A 20,790-nucleotide genomic window follows, 5' to 3' on the forward strand; every position below is an offset into this window, starting at 1 on the left:
CCTGAAATTATCATGCCCCAGGCCAAATCACAGCACCAAGTCTAATTGAATGAAGACTGCAAGAGCGAATGCTTACTGCTGCTATATGCATATCTAAAAGAGATCTGTGAACCTGGTGAAGCTACAACAGTTTGTGTGTGTGTGCGCACGTGCTGAACAGCATACTTAGCACAAGATACAACTAAGCACTGTCACAGCCAAAGGTTCAGATGTAAGATCTATATATCCTGCCACATTCAGTTGTGTGCAATAGTAGACAGTTAAACAACTTGCTTGAAGAGAAAGCTGCAAAAAATGTCCCCATCCTCTGATGGAGTCCAGCACGTCCCTGCAAAAGATAACACTGAAGCATTTGCATGCAGTTCCAGCCAGGAGTGCTGAGTGGGCATTTTGGTTCGATGCTACAATGAGAACACTAGGATATGTGTCAAAGAATGGCCTTTACTTCTGTAATGTTCTGCAAATGTTGGAATCTTAGTTGATCGTTCACAAAAATTGTGGATTTTTATTGAAAGTGCAATGGGAAATGGGAGACAAATGTTAGATCTTAAACCTTCTGTAAAATTGCATTTGTTCAATTTAGAAATCTCCATGTGAAACACATTATTGTGCTTGTTCAAATTACTCACTTTGGTACCTTTTTAATGGTCATGCATCAGTGTTATTTAAAATAATATTTTGTCATTATAAATTCATATGTTCAGATTTTTAATATAAACAATGTAATTACAGGATGGCCTCCTTTCATTTCATATGCACCCATATACATTGATGTTGCTTTTGTGATTTTTTCCATGGTTGTTCTTTGTGAAGAATAAGTGAGTCTTTCTGCAAATACTCGTTTTTGATGCATTTGATTTGTTAGCGAGGTGTTGCAATTTAATAATTCGAATGATTTTTAGTTGTCGGCTTTTTTCTTTTTGCTTTGCAAGAAGAGATTACTTTGCAGAACCAAAATCACATGCTTTGCGGTGTTGGGAATCATGAATTATTTCACTTCAAAGCACCTGGGCAAGCTAGCATGTTGTTTACTTTTTAAAAAACTTGACATTCTCAACTGTTTTGGAGAGATAAAACACTTCGATGTACTTAGTTTTTAATCATGGTTAAAAATCGCGCAACGCCAGGCTATAGTCCAACAGGTTTATTTGGAAGCACTAGCTTTGAGTGCCACTCCTTCATCAAGTGGTTGTGGAGGTTACGATCATGCTTACAGAATTTACAGCCAAAGGAATCCAGTGTTATGGAGATGTGATACAGTAAACAATGGATGTAGATTTGCTCGCTGAGCGGGAAGGTTCGTTTTCAGACTTTTCCTCACCATATTAGGTAACATCATCAGTGAGTCTCTGGATGAAGCACTGGTGGTGTAGCCCGATTTCTATGTGTTTGTGTTTCCTTGTGTTGGTGATGCCATTTACTATCCTTTTTCTCGGAGTGGTAAATAGGATCCAAGTCGATGTGTTTGTTGATAGAGTTCTAGTTGGAATGCCATGCTTCTAGGAATTCTTGTGCATGCCTCTGTTTGGCTTGACCTAGGATGGATGTGTTGCCCCAGTTGAAATGGTGTCCTTCCTCATCCATATGTAAGGATACTAGTGAAAGTGGGTCAAGGTTTCTGTGTGGCCAGTTGATGTTCATGTATCCTGGTGGTTCGTTTTCTGCTTGTTTGTCCAATGTAGTGTTTGTTACAGTTCTTGCAAGGTATTTTGTAAATGACATTAGTTTTGCTTGTCTATATAGGGTCTTTGAAGTTCATTAGCTATTGATTTAGTTTGTTGGTGGGTTTGTGGGTTACCATGATGCCAAGAGGTCTGAGCAGTCTGGCAGTCATTTCTGAGATATCTTTGATGTAGAGGACTGTGGCTAGGGTTTCTGGGTGTGTTTTGTCTGCTTGTTTGGGTTTGTTGCTGAGACATTGGCGGACTGTGTTCATTGGGTACCTGTTCTTTTTGAATACATTGTCTAGGTGATTTTCCTCTGCCCTTCATAGTTTCTCTGTGCTGCAGTGTGTGGTGGCTCATTTGAAACAATGTTCTAATGCAACTCCATTCGCAGATGTTAGGATAATTGCTTCTGTAGTTCAATATCTGGTCAGTATGTGTTGTATTGCTGTAGTCGCTGGTTTGAAGTTTTCTGTTGGCTGTTCGCTCTACTGCGACATCTAGGAATGGCAGTTTGTTGTTTTCCTACTCTTTAGTGAATTTAATGCCACTAGGATGTTACTGATGGCCTTGAAGGTTTCCTCTAATTTGTTTCGTTTAGTGATGCCAAAGGTGTCATCCATGTAGCGGACCCAAAGTTTGGGTTGGATGGTTGGCAGAGCTGTTTGTTCGAGTCTCTGCATTACTGCATCTGCTAAGAACCCTGGTATCGGAAATCCCGTGGGTGTTCCGTTGGCTTGTCTGTAGGAAATGACTGCCAGCCTATTCTGACCCCTTGGTTCACCAAATAAGTCCCGTAGTCTTGAAAATCTCCTTTGTCCTTTATTTCCTTTATTGCTAGTTGCCAATTCTAACTTTGCTTTATTTGATATTTTTTCCACTGCCTGACAAACATTCCCGTTTCCAATACCCAGCTCTGCACCAGATCAGCTGTTAACTGTCACTTGCAGAAATCTAAAAAGAAAAAGTTCTAAGTATGTCGGAGATGCACTATGATAACGTAGCGAGGATGGTATCTATCTGACAATCCATCTTTCATTGACTGGGGGATGGTGGTGGTGGGGCTGCAGATGATTGCTACCCAGGCAGCATGCCCTGAAATGTCAGGGAGTGCTGGACAAGATAGAGGTCATAGGATGGGTCATGTGTTGAATGAACTGCCAGAGGAAGTGGTAGATGCAGGTACAGTATAACATTTAAAATACGTGGACAGGTATGTAAATAGGAATTGGATTTTACTGTCACGTGTACTCAAGTATTGGGATAAAGGAATACAGTGAAAAATGTACAGTGTCACCATTCCTGCTGCCATCTTTCAGACCCAGTTACAAAATCTTAGGTACAATGTAGAAAAACAAAGAAGTAAAGGTAGAAGTTCAACATTGCTATCCTTCTCAAGTGCTGGCCATGCTGGGCTCTCACTTCCCACAAAGGTCCGATCTCCTCCACGCTGGGCATTGTTGCCAGGAGACTTCGGACTGCCTGCTCTCACTGCCACTGCAGACACTGGGGGCCCACTAACGCTACCCTGCTGGGCTCGATCCTAGCGGGCTATGGGCCAAAGGCAAGCAATTGTAACTAGTTTAGTTTGGGAAACTTGGTTGGACCAAGTGGTCTGTATCTCTGCTCTACACCTCTGACTAAGAAGCAAGCTGGGGTCTCCTGGGGCTCACTTTCAGATTGGGAGTTATTGTTGTCTACTCTTTCCATTGCCGGTGAGTTCCATGGCGAAATGAATTAGTAATTAATTCCCCGTGGGCATTGTAAGGGTTATTGTGCAGAGTGTATCTTAAATACAACTGGGTGCGTGTAGACTGTGCCCCTTTCTTATATGGCAATAATTGCAATGTATTGTGATTTGAATGTTCAGCAACGCAGGCAGCAAGTTTGAAAGATCCTACCAAAGTGTATGTACCAGAGGGGCAAGCTGTGATGGATACTGATGCGCAAGGTGGTAATGCCAGCTAAGTGATCCTGTGTTAAGAATACTTTAGTGTGGGCAAGAGCAATATGAACCAATGCAGAGAAAAGGTTGTTGGGATCCAGAAGGAGATGCAAATAGAGGGATGTGGAGGCTGTATCCACAGTGCAGAGCTGGGTATTGGCTTGGGGGGGGGGGGTCTCATTAAGGTGTTAGGGGAAGGATGGGGTTTCTCTGTGTGTGTGGCAGGGGTGTCCCAATGTGGCGGAAGAGGGGTGATGATATGTATAGATGGCATTGAGGGGTGGGGGGAATACCAGGAAAGAGCAGGGCGGCAAGAGCATGCAGGTCCTGAAAGAGATGGTGGGAAAAAAAAGTGCGAGAGAAAGAGAAGAGAAAAGGAGTGTTGGTTCCTGAGGTGGGAGACATAGCAGCAAAGTCTGGGGAAGAGGAAAGTGGGGAGGCGTTTGTCAGGCCACGAATAAGGCAGAGGGCGCCTGCTATCGGGTCCAGGAAAGCAGTGGTACCAGAGGGTGCTGTTGGCCCCTGGCAGGGGCAGGGGCAGGGTGGGGCCACCTCTCAGATCCTGGGGAGTGGTCAGGGTCAGGGCAAGGGGGAGGCAACTTGTGGGTTCCAGAAGGTGAAGAGGATACCTGTTGGGTAACGGAATGAAGGAAGGGGCTTATAGTCCTGCAGGTGGGAAGGAGAATGGGCCTCGAGTAGGGGAAAGTAGTGGTGAAGGAACAAAACATCAGTTTTAGTAGGGAGAGTGTGTTGGGGAAATCGAAGAGTTTAAAGGCCGAGTTCTGATTTTAATCAAAACGTTTGGAAGGTTCAAGGCACGGAATAATTGCCCATCAAAATCTTCAATTTTATTCCAGCCGTTTGGCTTGGACTGTGCTACATCAGGGATGCTGCAGGACCTGACTTGTGACAGAAACGTCTGTCTGGCCAGTAGAACATCTGAGCTAGGGTTTCAGTTTGAGCTTTAGTCAGAATTAGAAAGAAATTAAAAACGTAATAGATTTTGAGCAACAGGTAAATGGGGACAAAAGGAAGGTCTGTGATCAGTTGGAAGACAGAAGAACCGAATGATAGAACAGTTCAACAAGTACTTATAGTTTGAAATTGTTGATTGCAGTGTTGACTCCGGAAGGCTGCAGAGTGCCTCATCATTGGATGAAGTGCTATTCCACGAGCATGCATTGAGACATTGAACAGATCAGGATTTGCACTGAAAAACTTGAATAATTTTTAAAAGCTTCATTGGTCACCACCTCAGCTACATACCGACTATTCATTTCCACTGAGGAAGCTACCAATTACAGCGCCTGAAAAAGTCCAGCCATTTTTCCTGGTATCTGTTCAACACTTTGCAGTTCTAATTTCTTACTTCAATGTGAATTTGAGTATTGTTTGCAAATTTAAGGTCTGCTATTTGCATGTATGTAGCTTTCAACTTATGTAAAAAACATAAAAGACACAACAGGCTTAGTCTTTCACAACTGAACAAAGGTTTGAGGGAATTTTGTTCTCTTTTAGTCTCTCTCTTGAAAGTTTGTGCCAATTTTGAGATGTGGTATTGTGGTTCTGTCCTAATCAGTGCAAGATGACAAGCTTCAGAAGTATATCTACCTTTTTCAGCAATTCTTGAGTTCTGAATTACCAAGTGACGAAATTAGAATCATGAACTAAGATAATATTGTGCAGTTGTCTGTTTCTCCTATTTGTCTTTTTTAGTGTAGGTTCTAAAAACAAATGAAAAAGTCATAGAAAATTGAGATTAATTAATGAAATGTATGTTTTTGACTGTCTGCCATTCTCCTTAAGTATTAGATATAGCTATTAATTGCACTGTGGAATTTTGGACAGTGCTCTGACAATATTTTGTAGAAGCACTAAATATTTATTAATTTGAATTGGTTTTATTTATGTTAAAATACTTTTTTTCTGTTAGATGCCTCTTGTAGTTATGGTAACATTTTCCTAAAATTGTGTAGCATGTACTACCTCAAAGTGGCCACAAGATGGTAGAAGTAGTCTTCAGACATTTTTGTTTGCTCTTAGTAAATGTTAACGATTTATAAGTTTGTTTATTCATCTGTATTGTTAAATATATTGAGAAAAAAGAACAAGCTGTGAAGTTTTGATTTTTTTTTCTCTCCAGACAGGATAACAATGTCGATTCCACATCTTCCTTTAAAGAATGCAATGAACAAGAGGCATCTGAACTGAAACAGGGTGAGTTAACTTGGCAATGCAATGCTGTGTTTAATTTTTTTAAAACTTTTTTTTATCTTAAGTTTAATACATACCTAAAGAACTTGAGGTGAATTAATATTATAGTAGTCAGAAAACTGAACAAAGAAACTAAATTAGCTTTGGTTCTTGATTAACTTAATCTTTTATTTCTACTAAATTAGATATCATTTATTTACAGTATCATGAATCTTTGGGATAAAGTTGTTCCACTTACCAAAATTGGGTTACTAATTCAACTATTATTTAAATAGCTATTTTGTTCATCAAACTGAGAAAGAAAAGGAAGTGAGAAATTAAAAATCCTATGAAGATCATGCACTAGAGGGTGCCATTTTCAGTCTTTTCTTTAATGTTGCATACTTTGGATAATATACAGTGCATTCCAGTCATCCTTTCTGATTTCTGATCTTTGTTGCATTATAAACTGTGTAATTTATTGAAAGATCGCAAATGAAGAGTTAGGGATTTTGCTTTGGTTAATTACGTGCAAAAATAATGAAAGGAATTTAAATAAGAGGTAAAGAAGAAAAATCAGCCGCCTTGATTTTTTTTTGAGGGGCGGGATCCTTTTAACTTATTTTTTTCTAAATTTTTAATGCATAATTGCCCTGGAGCATATGAAGGTGAATTGGTTTCTTGAACTGCTAAGGTTAATGTGGTGGCGATAATCCCAGTATGATATTCGGGGAGGTGTTCCAGAATTGAATGGTGGTATCTTTCCAAGTTGAGAATGTGTGTCGTTTGGAGAGGAACTTACAGATGGTGGTGTTTCCATGTGTCTGCTGTACTGACGCTTCTGGGTGGGAGAGGGCGAAGGTTTGGAAGTTAATTTTAGGAGTCTTGGTGAGTTGTATCGAACAGTGTCCGAAGTTTATTATTTCACGGGATGTAGATGTTGCTGGTAAGGCCAACATTTGTTACACAGGTAGGCCAAACCAGGTAAGGACAGCAACTTCTTTCCCTAAGTACAGTACTTCAAAAGTACATAGCTGAAAAATGTGTTGCTGGAAAAGCGCAACAGGTCAGGCAGCATCTAAGGAGCAGGAGAATATGCCCGAAACGTCGATTCTCCTGCTCCTTGGATGCTGTCTGACCTGCTGCGCTTTTCCAGCAACACATTTTTCAGCTCTGATCTCCAGCCCTCACTTTCTCCTAGTTCAAAAGTGCATAGATTTTTTTTCTGACCATCAACGGTGACAAAGAAACTCTTTTTTAATTCCATAATTAAAAGTCTTTTGGACATTCATGTACTTGTTTCCTTTGATCAGTACAAGTGAAGAAACAGTGAGATTGCCGATAGTTTGACTAAATTGCCTTTATTTGTCGATAATAGGAGAATCTTCTTGCTTTGCTAGATTTTTGGGGATGTCAATTGTGATTAGTTTTGGAGGTTAATGTTTGTGTCCAGCGCACATCACTGTGAAATTCAGCTTTATATCTCGGCTTTTTTATTTTCAGCAGCATAGTCTTCACCTGTGATGTAACTACATCAAATATCTGGAGGATTGTATTGTTATTTATTAGAAATTTACAGCATGATCAAGTGATAATGGGCCATGTCACAAATGTTGGTTTTAATTCCTCAAACGTTTTGTGCTTGACCTTTTTAGAAGTACACACATTCTTACACACATTGATACACACATTCTTACACAAGCTGTTTAAAGTCCAAAGTCACATGACACCAGGTTATAGTCCAGCTGGTCTGTTTGAAATCACAAGGTTTTGGACCACTGCTCCTTTGAGGCTTCACGTGATGCAGGAACAGTGCTCTGAAAGCTAGAGATTTCAAATAAACATGTTGGACTGTAACCTGGTGTCACGTGACTTTTGACTTTGTTCACCCCGATCCAGCACCGGCACCTCCACATTATGGTATGGAGCTGTTAAGTTATACACTTTGCTTCATTGCACAAACAGCAGTAAAGCCTGTGCGCTGAAACCTTTCTGGTTACAAAATCTTACAAGTGTGATGGTTAATAGTCCTCTTCTGTTTTACATACTGCAGGAAGTTACACATTTTGTTGAACATTCTCAACTGTAAAGAATTGAAGCACTTGACATTCTCAATTTAGTGGTTCTTAATATTCATCCGTATTAATTACACGTAGATTGTTTGTTTATTTTAGATGAATTTCATGTATTAAAAATGTTTTCAGATAGTCTCAGTGCTGCATATTATTGTTCTAAAAATCTAAAATGCTCCAAATTGTATGAAAGTTTTTTTAGCTTTAGTAATAACTTGCTAAACTTTCTGTGCAGCGGGCATTTAGTTTTGTCTACTTTTCTTCATTTGTTATATCATAAATTCACTTATACCAGAAACTGAATATATTATTGAGCAAGGGTATTAAGGGATATGGTCCAAAGGCAGGTATATTAGATGAGATTCCCTACAGTGTGGAACATGCCCTTCAGCCCAACCAGTCCACACCGACCCTCTGAAGAGTAACTCACCCAGCCCCATTTCCCTCTGACTAATGTACCTAACACTAGGGGCAACTTAACATGGCCAATTCACCTGACCTGCACATCTTTGGACTGCGGGAGGAAACTGGAGCACCCAGAGGAAACCCACGCAGACACGGGGAGAATGTGCACAGATAGTCTCCCGAGGCTGGAATCGAACCTGGGACCCTGGCGTTGTGAGGCAGCAGTGCTAACCACTGTGCCATCATGCCGCCCTTGGAGTTAGGCCACATCACATGATCACATTGAATAGAGGAACAGGTTCCAAAAGCTGAATGGCCTGCTCCTACTTTTCTGCATTGCATGGGTATAGGCAAAAACATTTCTTTCCGTTGACATCCAGAAGATTAGCAATCTTGAATATCCAAGTAGAGATAGCCAGTGTAATTTTGGGAGCACTAACTACTAGGTCATGAATCTTGATCTAACTCTGAGTGTTCTGAATGTGTTCGCCAGAGTTGAAGGATTTGAGCTACAGGGAGAGGCTGAACACGCTGGAGCTGTTTTCCCTGGAGCATCGGAGGCTGATGGGTGACCTTATAGAGGTGTATAAAATCATGAGGGGCATGGATAGGATAAATTGTCAAAGTCTGTTCCCTGGGGTGGGGGAGTCCAGAACTAGAGGGCATAGGTTTAGGGTGAGAGGGGAAAGATATAAAAGAGACCTAAGGGGCAACCTTTTCATGCAAAAGTGGTACATGTATGAAATGAGCTGTCAGAGGAAGTGGTGGAGGCTGGTACAATTGCAACATTTGAAAGGCATCTGGATGGGTATATGAATAGGAAGAGTTTGGAGGGATATGGGCTGGATGTTGGCAGGTGGGACTAGATTGGGTTGTGATATCTGGTTGGCATGGACAAATTAGACTGAAGGGTCTATTTCCATGCTATACTTCTCTATGACTCTAATCCATTGTATTTAAAATAAAAAAAACTTAAAATCAGAATCTATTTAGTGCCTTCATTTGATTCTCTATTCACCATGTAATTTGCACAACTTTAGTTATCATAAGTTTAACCAAAAGTTAAAGCTCCCTGAAACATCTAAATATCTATTTAAATCCAGGCAAGATTTTTTTAGTTTAATAAGCTAACAAATATTCAAAGTTTGGCTGAAGATTTGTAGCTCGGGTGCTCGTTGTTGTGGTTCTGTTCGCCGAGCTGGAAATCTTTGTTGCAAACGTTTCGTCCCCTGTCTAGGTGACATCCTCAGTGCTTGGGAGCCTCCTGTGAAGCGCTTCTGTGGTGTTTCCTCCGGCATTTATAGTGGCCTGTCCCTGCTGCTTACGGTTGTCAGTTTCAGCTGTCTGCTGTAGGTGGCCGGTATATTGGGTCCAGGTCGATGTGTTTGTTGTTGGAGTTTGTGGATGAGTGCCATGCTTCTAGGAATTCCCTGGCTGTTCTTTGTTTGGCTTGCCCTATAATGGTAGTGTTGTCCCAGTCGAATTCATGTTGCTTGTCGTCTGCGTGTATGGCTACTAAGGATAGCTGGTCGTGGCGTTTCGTGGCTAGTTGATGTTCATGGATGCGGATCGTTAGCTGTCTTCCTGTTTGTCCTATATAGTGTTTTGTGCAGTCCTTGCATGGGATTTTGTACACTACATTAGTTTTGCTCATGCTGGGTATCAGGTCCTTTGTCCTGGTGAGTTGTTGCCTGAGAGTGGCTGTTGGTTTGTGTGCTGTTATAAGTCCTAGTGGTCGCAGTAGTCTGGCTGTCAGTTCTGAAATGCTCCTGATGTATGGTAGTGTGGCTAGTCCTTTGGGTTGCGGCATGTCCTCGTTCCGTTGTCTTTCTCTTAGGCATCTGTTGATGAAATTGCGAGAATATCCGTTTTTGGCGAATACCTTGTATAGGTGTTCCTCTTCCTCTTTTTGCAGTTCTGGTGTGCTGCAGTGTGTTGTGGCCCTTTTGAATAGTGTCTTGATGCAACTTCGTTTGTGTGTATTGGGGTGGTTGCTTTCATAGAGAGAGGAAGAAAAGGACAACCAACTCCCATTCCTAGACGTGAGGGTACAGAGAACACCAAACGGAGAATTCACCACTAAGATACACAGGAAAGCCACACACACACAGACCAAGTCCTGAACTATGAAAGCAACCACCCAATACACACAAACGAAGTTGCATCAAGACACTATTCAAAAGGGCCACAACACACTGCAGCACACCAGAACTGCAAAAAGAGGAAGAGGAACACCTATACAAGGTATTCACCAAAAACTGATACCCGCGCAATTTCATCAACAGATGCCTAAGAGAAAGACAACGGAACGAGGACATGCCGCAACCCAAAGGACTAGCCACACTACCATACATCAGGAGCATTTCAGAACTGACAGCCAGACTACTGCGACCACGAGGACTTATAACAGCACACAAACCAACAGCCACCCTCAGACAACAACTCACCAGAATGAAGGACCCGATACCCAGCATGAGCAAAACTAATGTAGTGTACAAAATCCCATGCAAGGACTGCACAAAACACTATATAGGACAAACAGGAAGACAGCTAACGATCCGCATCCATGAACATCAACTAACCACGAAACGCCACGACCAGCTATCCTTAGTAGCCATACACGCAGACGACAAGCAACATGAATTCGACTGGGACAACACTACCATTATAGGGCAAACCAAACAAAGAACAGCCAGGGAATTCCTAGAAGCATGGCACTCATCCACAAACTCCATCAACAAACACATCGACCTGGACCCAATATACCGGCCACTACGGCGGACAGCTGAAACTGACAAGCGGAAGCGGCAGGGACAGGCCACTATAAATGCCGGAGGAAACACCACAGAAGCGCTTCACAGGAGGCTCCCAAGCACTGAGGATGTCACCTAGACAGGGGACGAAACGTTTGCAACAAAAATTTCCAGCTCGGCGAACAGAACCACAATAGCAACAAATATGTTCTATCCAAATAACATACCATCTACTGATCTTTCCTGAGGCCCAAAACAACTGATATATTGGTTGATTGTGAGAACATTAACATAATTTTGTGGGTACATGAGATAAACTTTGTTCTGAAAAGCCCAGTTGTTACTTTAAGAGTTTCTGAGATGAACTGATAAGCATCTGCATTTCAGCAGTGCACTGTATTGTGCCTGTCATCTGTCAAACCTTGTATTAATCAAACCCCTTTTGTGTTTAACTATGTCTTTTTGCTTCACTCGTTCATGAATTTGATCTTCACACACCATTGTTTCACCTTGTTTATACATCCTAAATAACAGTTGCTTAGTAGGTCACTAGAGACATGATTTATCTCCTGCTTGGCAAACAAAAATCTGGAATAGAGTAGTGTTGGCCATGTATCCATTGTGGATTGTTGGAAAAACCCATCTGGTTCCCTGATGTCCTTTAGGGAAGGAAACTGCCCATATGTGACTCCAGACTCTCAGGAATATGATCGGCTCTTAGCTGCCCACTGGGCAATAAATGCTGGTGTAGTCAGTGACATCCACATCCCATGGATGAATAACTTACAAAATTGTGGAACTTAATTGTGTACAAGTTATCAGTAAACTACTTTACTCTATGTCATAAATAATTGAAATGTTGTTTCAATGCGATTCATGTCAATGACAAATATAGACCTTTTTTTGTTGGTACCTCAGCAAAGCGAACTTCATACTCTTCTTCCACAATCCATTTCTCGATGTAGGTTTGTTGGCTGAGATGGAAGGTTCATTTCCAGGCATTTCGTCACCCTACTAGATAACATCTTCAGGCCTCTGAGCGAAGCACTGCTGATGATTCCTGCTTTCTATTTATATGTTTGGGTTTCTTTGGGCTGCTGATGTCATTTCCTGTTCTTTTTCTCAGGGGGTAGTAGATGGGGTCTAACTAGATCTGTTTGTTGATTGAGTTCAAGTTGGAATGCCATGCTTCTAGGATTGAGACACTCACGAGAATTCCTAGAAGCATGGCATTTCAACCGGAACTCTATCAATAAACACATCGAGTTAGCCCCCATCTACTGAGAGAGAGAACAGGAAATGACATCACCAACCCATAGAAAGCAGGAACCATCAGCAGTGCTTCACCCGGAGGCTCACTGAAGATGTTACCTAGTATGGTGACGAAATGCCTGGAAATGAACCTTCCAGCTCAGCGAGCAAACCTGCATCCAGAACCTTGACCTGAGCTACAAATTTTCTCAAACCTCACATTCCATTTGTTATTGTGAGCACGGATGAGTTATACAAAAGGCATGTGGGAATTGTTTTAACTCCAGAAAGACATTTGTATCTCTATTCAGGAATCCATAAGATAATATATTAGTCGAATTTTTTAATGCCCTAAAAGAGAACTCTGCAGTAAGAACCTTGAGATACCAGAGGTGTGATCTCCACAAAGACTGAGAACTTTACTAAAGAGATTGCAACTACTAGTTACCAGTTGAAAGAATTAACATGGCAAGATTTGAAGTTTTCTTAAAGCTTTACTAGAGTAAATAACAGGTGGTAGCATTCTGCATCTACCGCCCTGTCCTCCTTCGTGGTGAAGGTCATGGGTTTATAAGTTGCATCCTGACTAGGAACTATGTCAATGTTGCTTCACTTGTGGTGGGTCAAAATCCTGAAACTCTCTTCGTGACAACTGTTGGCTTTGCTATAACTGCAGGACTGCAGTGCCTCACAACTGCCTTTTCTAGGACAATTCGAGATGGGAGGCCTGGCCAGTGACATCCATATACCAAGAATGAATATCAAAAATAGTTGTACCGCGAGTAACGTAGAGATCATCGATTGGATTTTCGGAAGCTTGTAATTGAGGGGAATAGTCTTTTAATTGTGTGTGGGGTGGGGGGGGGGGGGGGAAGGTGTGGGAGTGGTGACATCATTGTATTCCATTGTCTATTCTCTGGACCAACTTATACCACTTTAATTTTTTTATAATTTCAATATCTAATGAACTCCCTGCACAATTGTTCAAACCCATGATTCATTCACTCAAATGTAAATATTTATACAATTCATTTAACTTAACATTTTAATAGTGTTGTAGTGCAGTGGGCTTCTGGGATTTTTAGTTCACCAACAGTTGTGTTAGTAAACAATTCAATGATCACACCTTACTCCATCAGCTTCACTTCTGGTCCAACGAAATCCTACAGCGTAAAAATCTTTGCTTAATCTATTTAATTTTGAATCAGTCATATCAATAGCTTGTGTGTGAAATATTACTAGTTCAGTAATAGATGAAGTTTTGAAATGGTAATAGAATAGCTGGATTTTATTGTTACATTCTAGTTATAATTTATTTACAGAACTCTTTGAGAAGGTGTGTTTTTTATTTTTGGTAATTGATATAATGAGTAGAGTTGGTCAATAATCTGCATTTCTGAATCAGGTGCGGGTTCTGGAGATGAAAGTGATGCCCTGAGCATTAATGCTGAAACGTATGATAGTGATATAGAACAAAACAACAATGACCAAGAAGACAGCACAGATGTGATACCACAGAAAAGTACCACCACCCGTGCTGGTGTGGAAGATGAAATACAAAAGGACATTGAAAAGAGTGTAAATGAGATTTTAGGCTTGTCGAACTCCATTTCGGGAAGACGTCAATCAGCTGGTTCTCCCAATCCTGATGGAGATGGTCTTCAGCCTTCAGCACAGCAGCTGGAATTACTTGAACTGGAGATGCGGGCCAGGGCAATTAAAGCCCTAATGAGAGCAGGTGATACCAAAACCCAGCCTTAGGAAATAAACAGTTTGTGCACCCATGAAGGAAAGGTACAGTGTGCTGTAGCCTGATATTGCACTTGAAGTCCAGTAGAATTCTCTACTGCTCCCACTCACCCTATTTCTCCCATCTCTCAAATTGGAAATTTACTTTATGTATTATCTTTTTTTAATGTTGTTCTGTTTATCATATTTGAATTCCATTAGTTATCAATTTTTCAGGAGTACATTATGGGTCACAAAGTTAAAAATCTCACAATACCAGGTTATAGTCCAACAGGTTTAATTGGAAGCCACCTGATGAAGGAGCAGTGCTTCGAAAGCGAGTGCTTCCAATTAAACCTGTTGGCTATACCTTGGTGTTGTGTGATTTTTAACTTTGTATGCCCCAGTCCAACACCGGCATCTCCAAATCATTATGGGCCACAACTTTAATGTTACAACCACTTTGTAATAAAATGTAATTCTGTAATAATATTCTGTAATATATTGAATTTGTGTGAAGTTCATGTATATTGTATCTGAAGGCTGATTGCCTCGTTGTGAAATGGTAAGTAGCTTTTGCTCATTTAGTCAAATATTTCCATCCTAATGCTGATGTGGATGTTGAGATGTTTGTCAACTTTTAACTAATGGGAAGTAAATACTCAACTGTGATAACGTTGTACTGTTTAATTTGAGTCAGCATTTTGGAGAAGACTTCAAAAGGGAAGCAAATCTCATGAAAATAAGAGTAAAAGCATAGTGTTTTAGAAGTGTATTAAAATATGCCTTGTCATTATAATTATAAAATTACAATGGTTTGAATGTCATTCTTTGAGCATATCTGATTATAGTAAGTGGCCATATTTAAAAAAAAAAACAGGACGTCAGCTCCAGTTTGAAGTTTGTAATGTTCTTAATTAAGTGTACCAGAAACATTTTCAATAGGGTTTTAAACAAGAAACCAGGTGCATTCTTCAAGCAAGGAGCTCTCCTAAATACAGAATATTTGGATATTGTGTTCATAATATGGAAATAGCCAGGAAATATATTTGCCCAGTTAGCAATTAAAAAAATTGAGTAAAAATTGAAATTAAGACCACACATTTTATTTACTTGTGTTTTTTAAAAAAAGTTGATTTCAGTATGTGGCAAATATTGTGTGTTGACCTTTGATTGTGATAATTCAATGGAAATAAAGATAAATATTTTTTCAGTATAGTGGAATATGAGGCAATCACTTCCTGAATAATCTGAAAACTGCCCATTGACTATATGTAGAAGTTGAATATATTTTGATTTTTTGAGGGAGAAATCCTATGGTTTCTTTTGATGAAATCTCAATTTTCAACATTTCTCAGAACTCTGCGCCAATTTGAAAGTTTACCATGTTTAGATATTTTTCTAATCAACCTTCCAAAAATTCTGGCAAACCTCTGGAGCAGCTGAGACGTGAAGCCAGGCCTCCCGGTCCGGATTTAGGGACATTACCACCATCCATCGAGCTCTAATATTCTAGGTTTATGTAATTGAAGAGTTGCATTATTGTAAACCTCTTTTTTTTGCAAACAGTTGCTTGTTATTTTAGGAAATGTATTATTTCCTGATTGAAATTTTTTTTTCATTAGGAAGACTCCCCTTTGCTTTTGATATTTGGAAATCCCACACTACTGGTAGTATTGAACTTTATATCCCAAGTTCGCTTCTTCAAGCAAAACGGAACAGAATTTGCCACAATAGTGATAGTGCGCACAAGCATTTGTCTAAATGCAGCAGAGCAATTATTCCACCCACTGTCAGATTTCCAAATATTCCCTTGAAAGCAGAATGGCATTTTCTAGTGTTTGCTAATACATCAGTTCTGGGTTGTTGTCATCCTCTCAGCTGTCTATATTCAAATATAATTAAACCAGATTCTTTTCTTTTTAATAGCTTATATGTGTATCTTTAATTTTGAGTTGGTTTGAATCATACAGACTTGCTTTACCTAACCACCTAATAATTGTAAATGAGTTAGCATTTATACTATGATGACTGCAATGCTGTCTTCAATATATGTTTATCCTCATGGTATTTTTAAAAAGATCAACTGTTAGTATAAAAATGATTAGCCTTCAGGATCATATTGAAGCAAGTTTGCTGATTGAGGTTTGTGGGGGATGCCAAAGATGTATAGAGTCATACAACGTGGATTGGACCGAAGGCTCTGTTTCTAATCCATGTTAACTATAATCCCAAACTAAACTAGTCCTCCAAACATATCCTCCTCCAAACATATCCCTCCAAACGTTTCTTATTCATGTGCTTATCCAAATGTCTTTTAAACCCAATTCCTCATGATTGTAGCCCAGAGCACACAACTGTGGACAATTTCATTGATGCCAAAAATTTTACAGAGAAAGGGAAAACAAAATTGTGTAATATGTGACCTCTTTTTGTGCCTAAAGTTCATAATTACAGCAGCATAAAGGGAAATTGGCTTTGATCTCCCAACACTTGGCTGACCCAAGTGGGGAAAGAAATTCGAGCCCACCGTGCACATCTTTTGTATTGACCACAAGTTCTAAAAGTGAAAAGATGAGCTTCAATCATTTAAATGGGAAAAGCCTTGCTGGCTGGTCTAGCATATATTACCCCATCCTAATTGTCCAGAGGACAGTTAAAACACAATAACATGCTTTTGATCTGAAGTCACATGTAAATTAAACTGGAAAAAGATAGTAGATTTCCTTCCTAAAGAACATTAGTGAACTTGATGGTCTTTTACAACAATCAACATTGGTTAGGTTAGCCTTTTTATCCTAGATTTTTAGTTTTTTGTTCAATAGTTTGGCAAAATTGCAGAATTCCAGTGTTACAGCATGCATTTTCAGGAAATGGTGACATAACTGTTGTAGGAAAAGTGATTCTAAACAACTTTTAAAAAAATTATGAAAGGGTGTTTTGGTCGAAGCCAGCATTAATTGTCCATCCCTAATTGCCCAGGAGGCTGTTGAGTCAGCCATGTTGTGTGGGTCTGGAGTTACATGTAGGCTAGACCAGGTAAGGATGGCAGTTTCCTTCCCTAAAGGACATTAGTGAACCAGATGGGGTTTTCCCAACAATTTACAATGGATGCATGGTCATTACCTGGGTCTCTGGATTAACACGGGGAGAAAGTGAGGACTGCAGATGCTGGAGATCAGAGCAGAAAATGTGTTGCTGGAAAAGTGCAGCAGGTCAGGCAGCATCCAAGGAGCAGGAGAATCGACGTTTCGGGCATAAGCCCTTCTTCAGGAATGAGGAAAGTGTGTCCAGCAGGCTAAGATAAAAGGTAGGGAGGAGGGACTTGAGGGTGGGGTGTTGGAAATTCGATAGGTTGAAGGAGGTCAAGGTGAGGGTGATAGACCGGAGTGGGGTGGGGGCGGAGAGGTCAGGAAGAAGATTGCAGGTTAGGAAGGCGGTGCTGAGTTCGAGGGATTTGACTGAGACAAGGTGGGGAGAGGGGAAATGAGGAAACTGGAGAAATCTGAGTTCATCCCTTGTGGTTGGAGGGTTCCCAGGCGGAAGATGAGGCACTCTTCATCCAGCCATCGTGTTGCTATGGTCTGGCGATGGAGGAGTACAAGGACCTGCATGTCCTTGGTGGAATGGGAGGGGGTGTTGAAGTGTTGAGCCATGGGGTGGTTGGGTTGGTTTGTCCGGGTGTCCCAGAGATGTTCTCTGAAACGTTCTGCAAGTAGGCGGCCTGTCTCCCCAATATAGAGGAGGCCACATCGGGTGCAGCGGATGCAATAGATGATGTGTGTGGAGGTGTAGGTGAATTTGTGGCAGATATGGAAGTATCCCTTGGGAGGCCTTGGAGAGAAGTAAGGGGGGAGGTGTGGGCGCAAGTTTTACATTTCTTGCGGTTGTAGAGGAAGGTGCCGGGATTGGTGGGGGGTGTGGACCTGACGAGGGAGTCACGGAGGGAGTGGTCTTTTCGGAACGCTGAAAGGGGAGGGGAGGGAAATATATCCTTGGTGGTGGGGTCCGTTTGGAGGTGGCAGAAATGATGGCGGATGATACGCTGGATATAGAGGTTGGTGGGGTGGTAGGTGAGGACCAGTGAGGTTCTGTCCTGGTGGTGGTTGGAGGGGCGGGGCTCAAGAGCTCTCTGGATTAACAGCCCAGCAAAAATACCACCAGGTCATCGCCTCACCCAAACTACTGCGGGTTAACATTTGTGGCGTTTTCATCAATAGCCAGTATCTAGTAAGCGGCTTCACGAAAGTATCAAATGATACCTTAAAATCTAACATTTTGAGACTAAAAATGTGAAAGACCAACAAAGCAAGTCAGTTAATTAGATCAACCAGATGAAACTCCTCAAAGACAAATTCTTAAATAATCTTCATCACTGTTTGATGCTCTGTTTTGGTTATTCATGGCCAGAGGTGGTGTATTCCTGACACTAACAATCAAAAAAATACTTTGATTTACTGTGAATTTCAAAATATCATCTGAAAACAAAAAAAAATTGATGAATCAGGTAGGACTTGTCAATGAAACTAAAATTGTCAGACTGTCATAGTACAGGTCGTTCTGCTCTAATGCGTGTTTTATTGATGCAAATTTGGTATAACGTGATTGATGAATTGGGGGCACTTTCTAAAGTGTGAAATTTTAAAGTGTCTCATGGTTATAATGCAATTCTGGCCCTATTAGTATAAATGGTGCTGCTATTGCGTGATTTTCTTATAACACGGAGTTGCATGAACAGCACTACTGTGTTATAGCAGAACCAGCTGTACCATGTTACCTTAAACTGAAATTCAATAAATGATTTATGGTCAGCTTCCCTCTTACCCTGATATTGCTGATGTGACATTGCTCATTTCGAAGACATCACTTGCCCATCAAGTTGGTTATTGTGTAGTCAAGTACATCTACCTGCCAGCCAATGTCTTGCTAAAGTCCTCCTCCCCAGATATCCTAAGCCGTCATCCTTACTGGATAAACTGATCATTTTGCCGGGACCAAGCTGAAAATGTTTTTGCATTTTATTGCAGTGAAAGCTGCCAATCCTGCTCAGGAACCCCCCCTTCTTTGCTAATGTCCTTTCTCTACTACTTCCCCACCTCCTTTGCTTCTCTGAAGCCAACACGGATCTCTGCAAATATCTCAGTTATTTTATCTCTGCTCATCTCTCCCCAAGTATATCACGTTTTGCTCCATGTTAACTTTCAGAGCTCAGTTAAGCACTTCTGCCTTTGAGTCAGATGCTTGACCATTTAATTCAGGATCTTCGAGAGAATAGTCTACAACTGTAAATGCTATCCTTCCAGTGTGACCTTAAGTTGTGACCCACCTGGTGCGTCAGGTTTATCTGTGGCTATTGTTATGGATCAGATCAGACCAGACCCTTCCAAAATATTTGAAGGAGGCAGCCGAGACGAAGCTTTTCTTATTTTTTAGGGCAAATATAAAGTGCCATGTTCCAGATGCAATGCGAATAGTCAAACTACTCGACATTAAGCAAAATACAATTTATTTAAGCACTGTAGTTAAAATACAACAAGAGAAAGGAATTTAGTATAGTTTATCTCTATTGGAAACTTAGAATAACAGATGCAGTAACTATTACTAATTTAACTGTTCCAATATAGCAGCATCCCATAAACACATCCTTTGGCAAAAAAAAAAGCAAATTCAGACAGATTCTCACATATAGTTCTCTAATTCACGACGAAAAAGTATCAAGAGAAACTTCAGAGAGAGTAGCAGCTAGGCTTCTGATGCTACTCAGAAATCCTGATTTGAGACAGGTGGCCATACTCATTCTGGCTGCATTTAAAATAACCCCAAGGCTTCCTGAGCTGGTTACTCAGGTGATCTTCAGTAGCCAGCTCAATGCCTCTCGATCACTCTCTCTCTTAAAAGAAACCAGCACAATATAACCTTGTGAAGTTGCAGTATCACCATACAATGTTGAAAGAGCAGGGGAGCTATTCCCACGTGACCTGGCCAAATATCCATTTCACAAACAACATCATTAAAAGTGAGATCAACAATGAGTAAATTTCAAAGTGCTTTTGGACATTAGAGTTTATGCAAGGCGCCACATAGAGTCATGGAGATGTACAGCATGGAAACAGAGCCTTCGGTCCAACCTGTCCATGCTGACCAGATATCCCAACCCAATGTAGTCCCACCTGCCAGCAGCCAGCCCATATCCCCCCAAACCATTCCTATTCATATACCCATCCAAATGCCTCTTAAATGTTGCAATTGTACCAGCCTTCACTACTTCCTCTGGCAGCTCATTCCATACACATACCATCCTCTGTGTGAAAATGTCCTGTAGGTGTGTCTCATATCTTTTCCCCCTCACCCTAAACCTATGCCCTCTAGTTCTGGACACCCTGACCCCAGGGAAAAAAACTATTTACCCTATCCATGCCCTCATAGTTTTGTAAACCTCTATAAGGTCACCCCTCAGCCTTCCACACTCCAGGGAAAACAGCCCCAGCCTGTTCAACCTCTCCCTATAGCTCAAATCCTCCAACCCTGGCAACATCCTTGTAAATCTTTTCTGAACCCTTTCAAGTTTCACAACATCTTTCCGATAGGAAGGAGACCAGAATTGCACACAATATTCCAACAGTGACCTAACCAATGTCCTGTACAGCTGCAATATGACCTCCCAACTCCTGTACTCAATACTCTGACCAATAAAGGAAAGCATACCAAACGCCTTCTTCACTATCCTCCCTACCTACGACTCCACTTTCAAGGAGCTATGAACCTGCACACCAAGGTGT

At 40.9% G+C, this 20,790-nt stretch overlaps 1 protein-coding gene across 1 annotated transcript in view; it reads left to right on the forward strand.

Moving 5' to 3' along the window:
• LOC122564153 (caspase activity and apoptosis inhibitor 1) overlaps window positions 1–15,942 on the forward strand; it is a 28,980-nt gene extending 13,038 nt beyond the window's left edge. The window contains exons 5-6 of the mRNA XM_087994520.1: window positions 5,753–5,826; window positions 13,689–15,942. Coding sequence (XP_087850646.1) covers window positions 5,753–5,826; window positions 13,689–14,044 — 430 coding nt within the window. The 3' untranslated portion in view covers window positions 14,045–15,942. The remainder of the gene's footprint in view (window positions 1–5,752; window positions 5,827–13,688) is intronic.
• Window positions 15,943–20,790: the final 4,848 nt, after the last annotated feature.

Source organism: Chiloscyllium plagiosum, unplaced genomic scaffold (assembly GCF_037043375.1).
Source record: "Chiloscyllium plagiosum isolate Xiang-an unplaced genomic scaffold, Cpla_swu_hap1 HiC_scaffold_2, whole genome shotgun sequence".
Classification (NCBI taxonomy): domain Eukaryota; kingdom Metazoa; phylum Chordata; class Chondrichthyes; order Orectolobiformes; family Hemiscylliidae; genus Chiloscyllium; species Chiloscyllium plagiosum.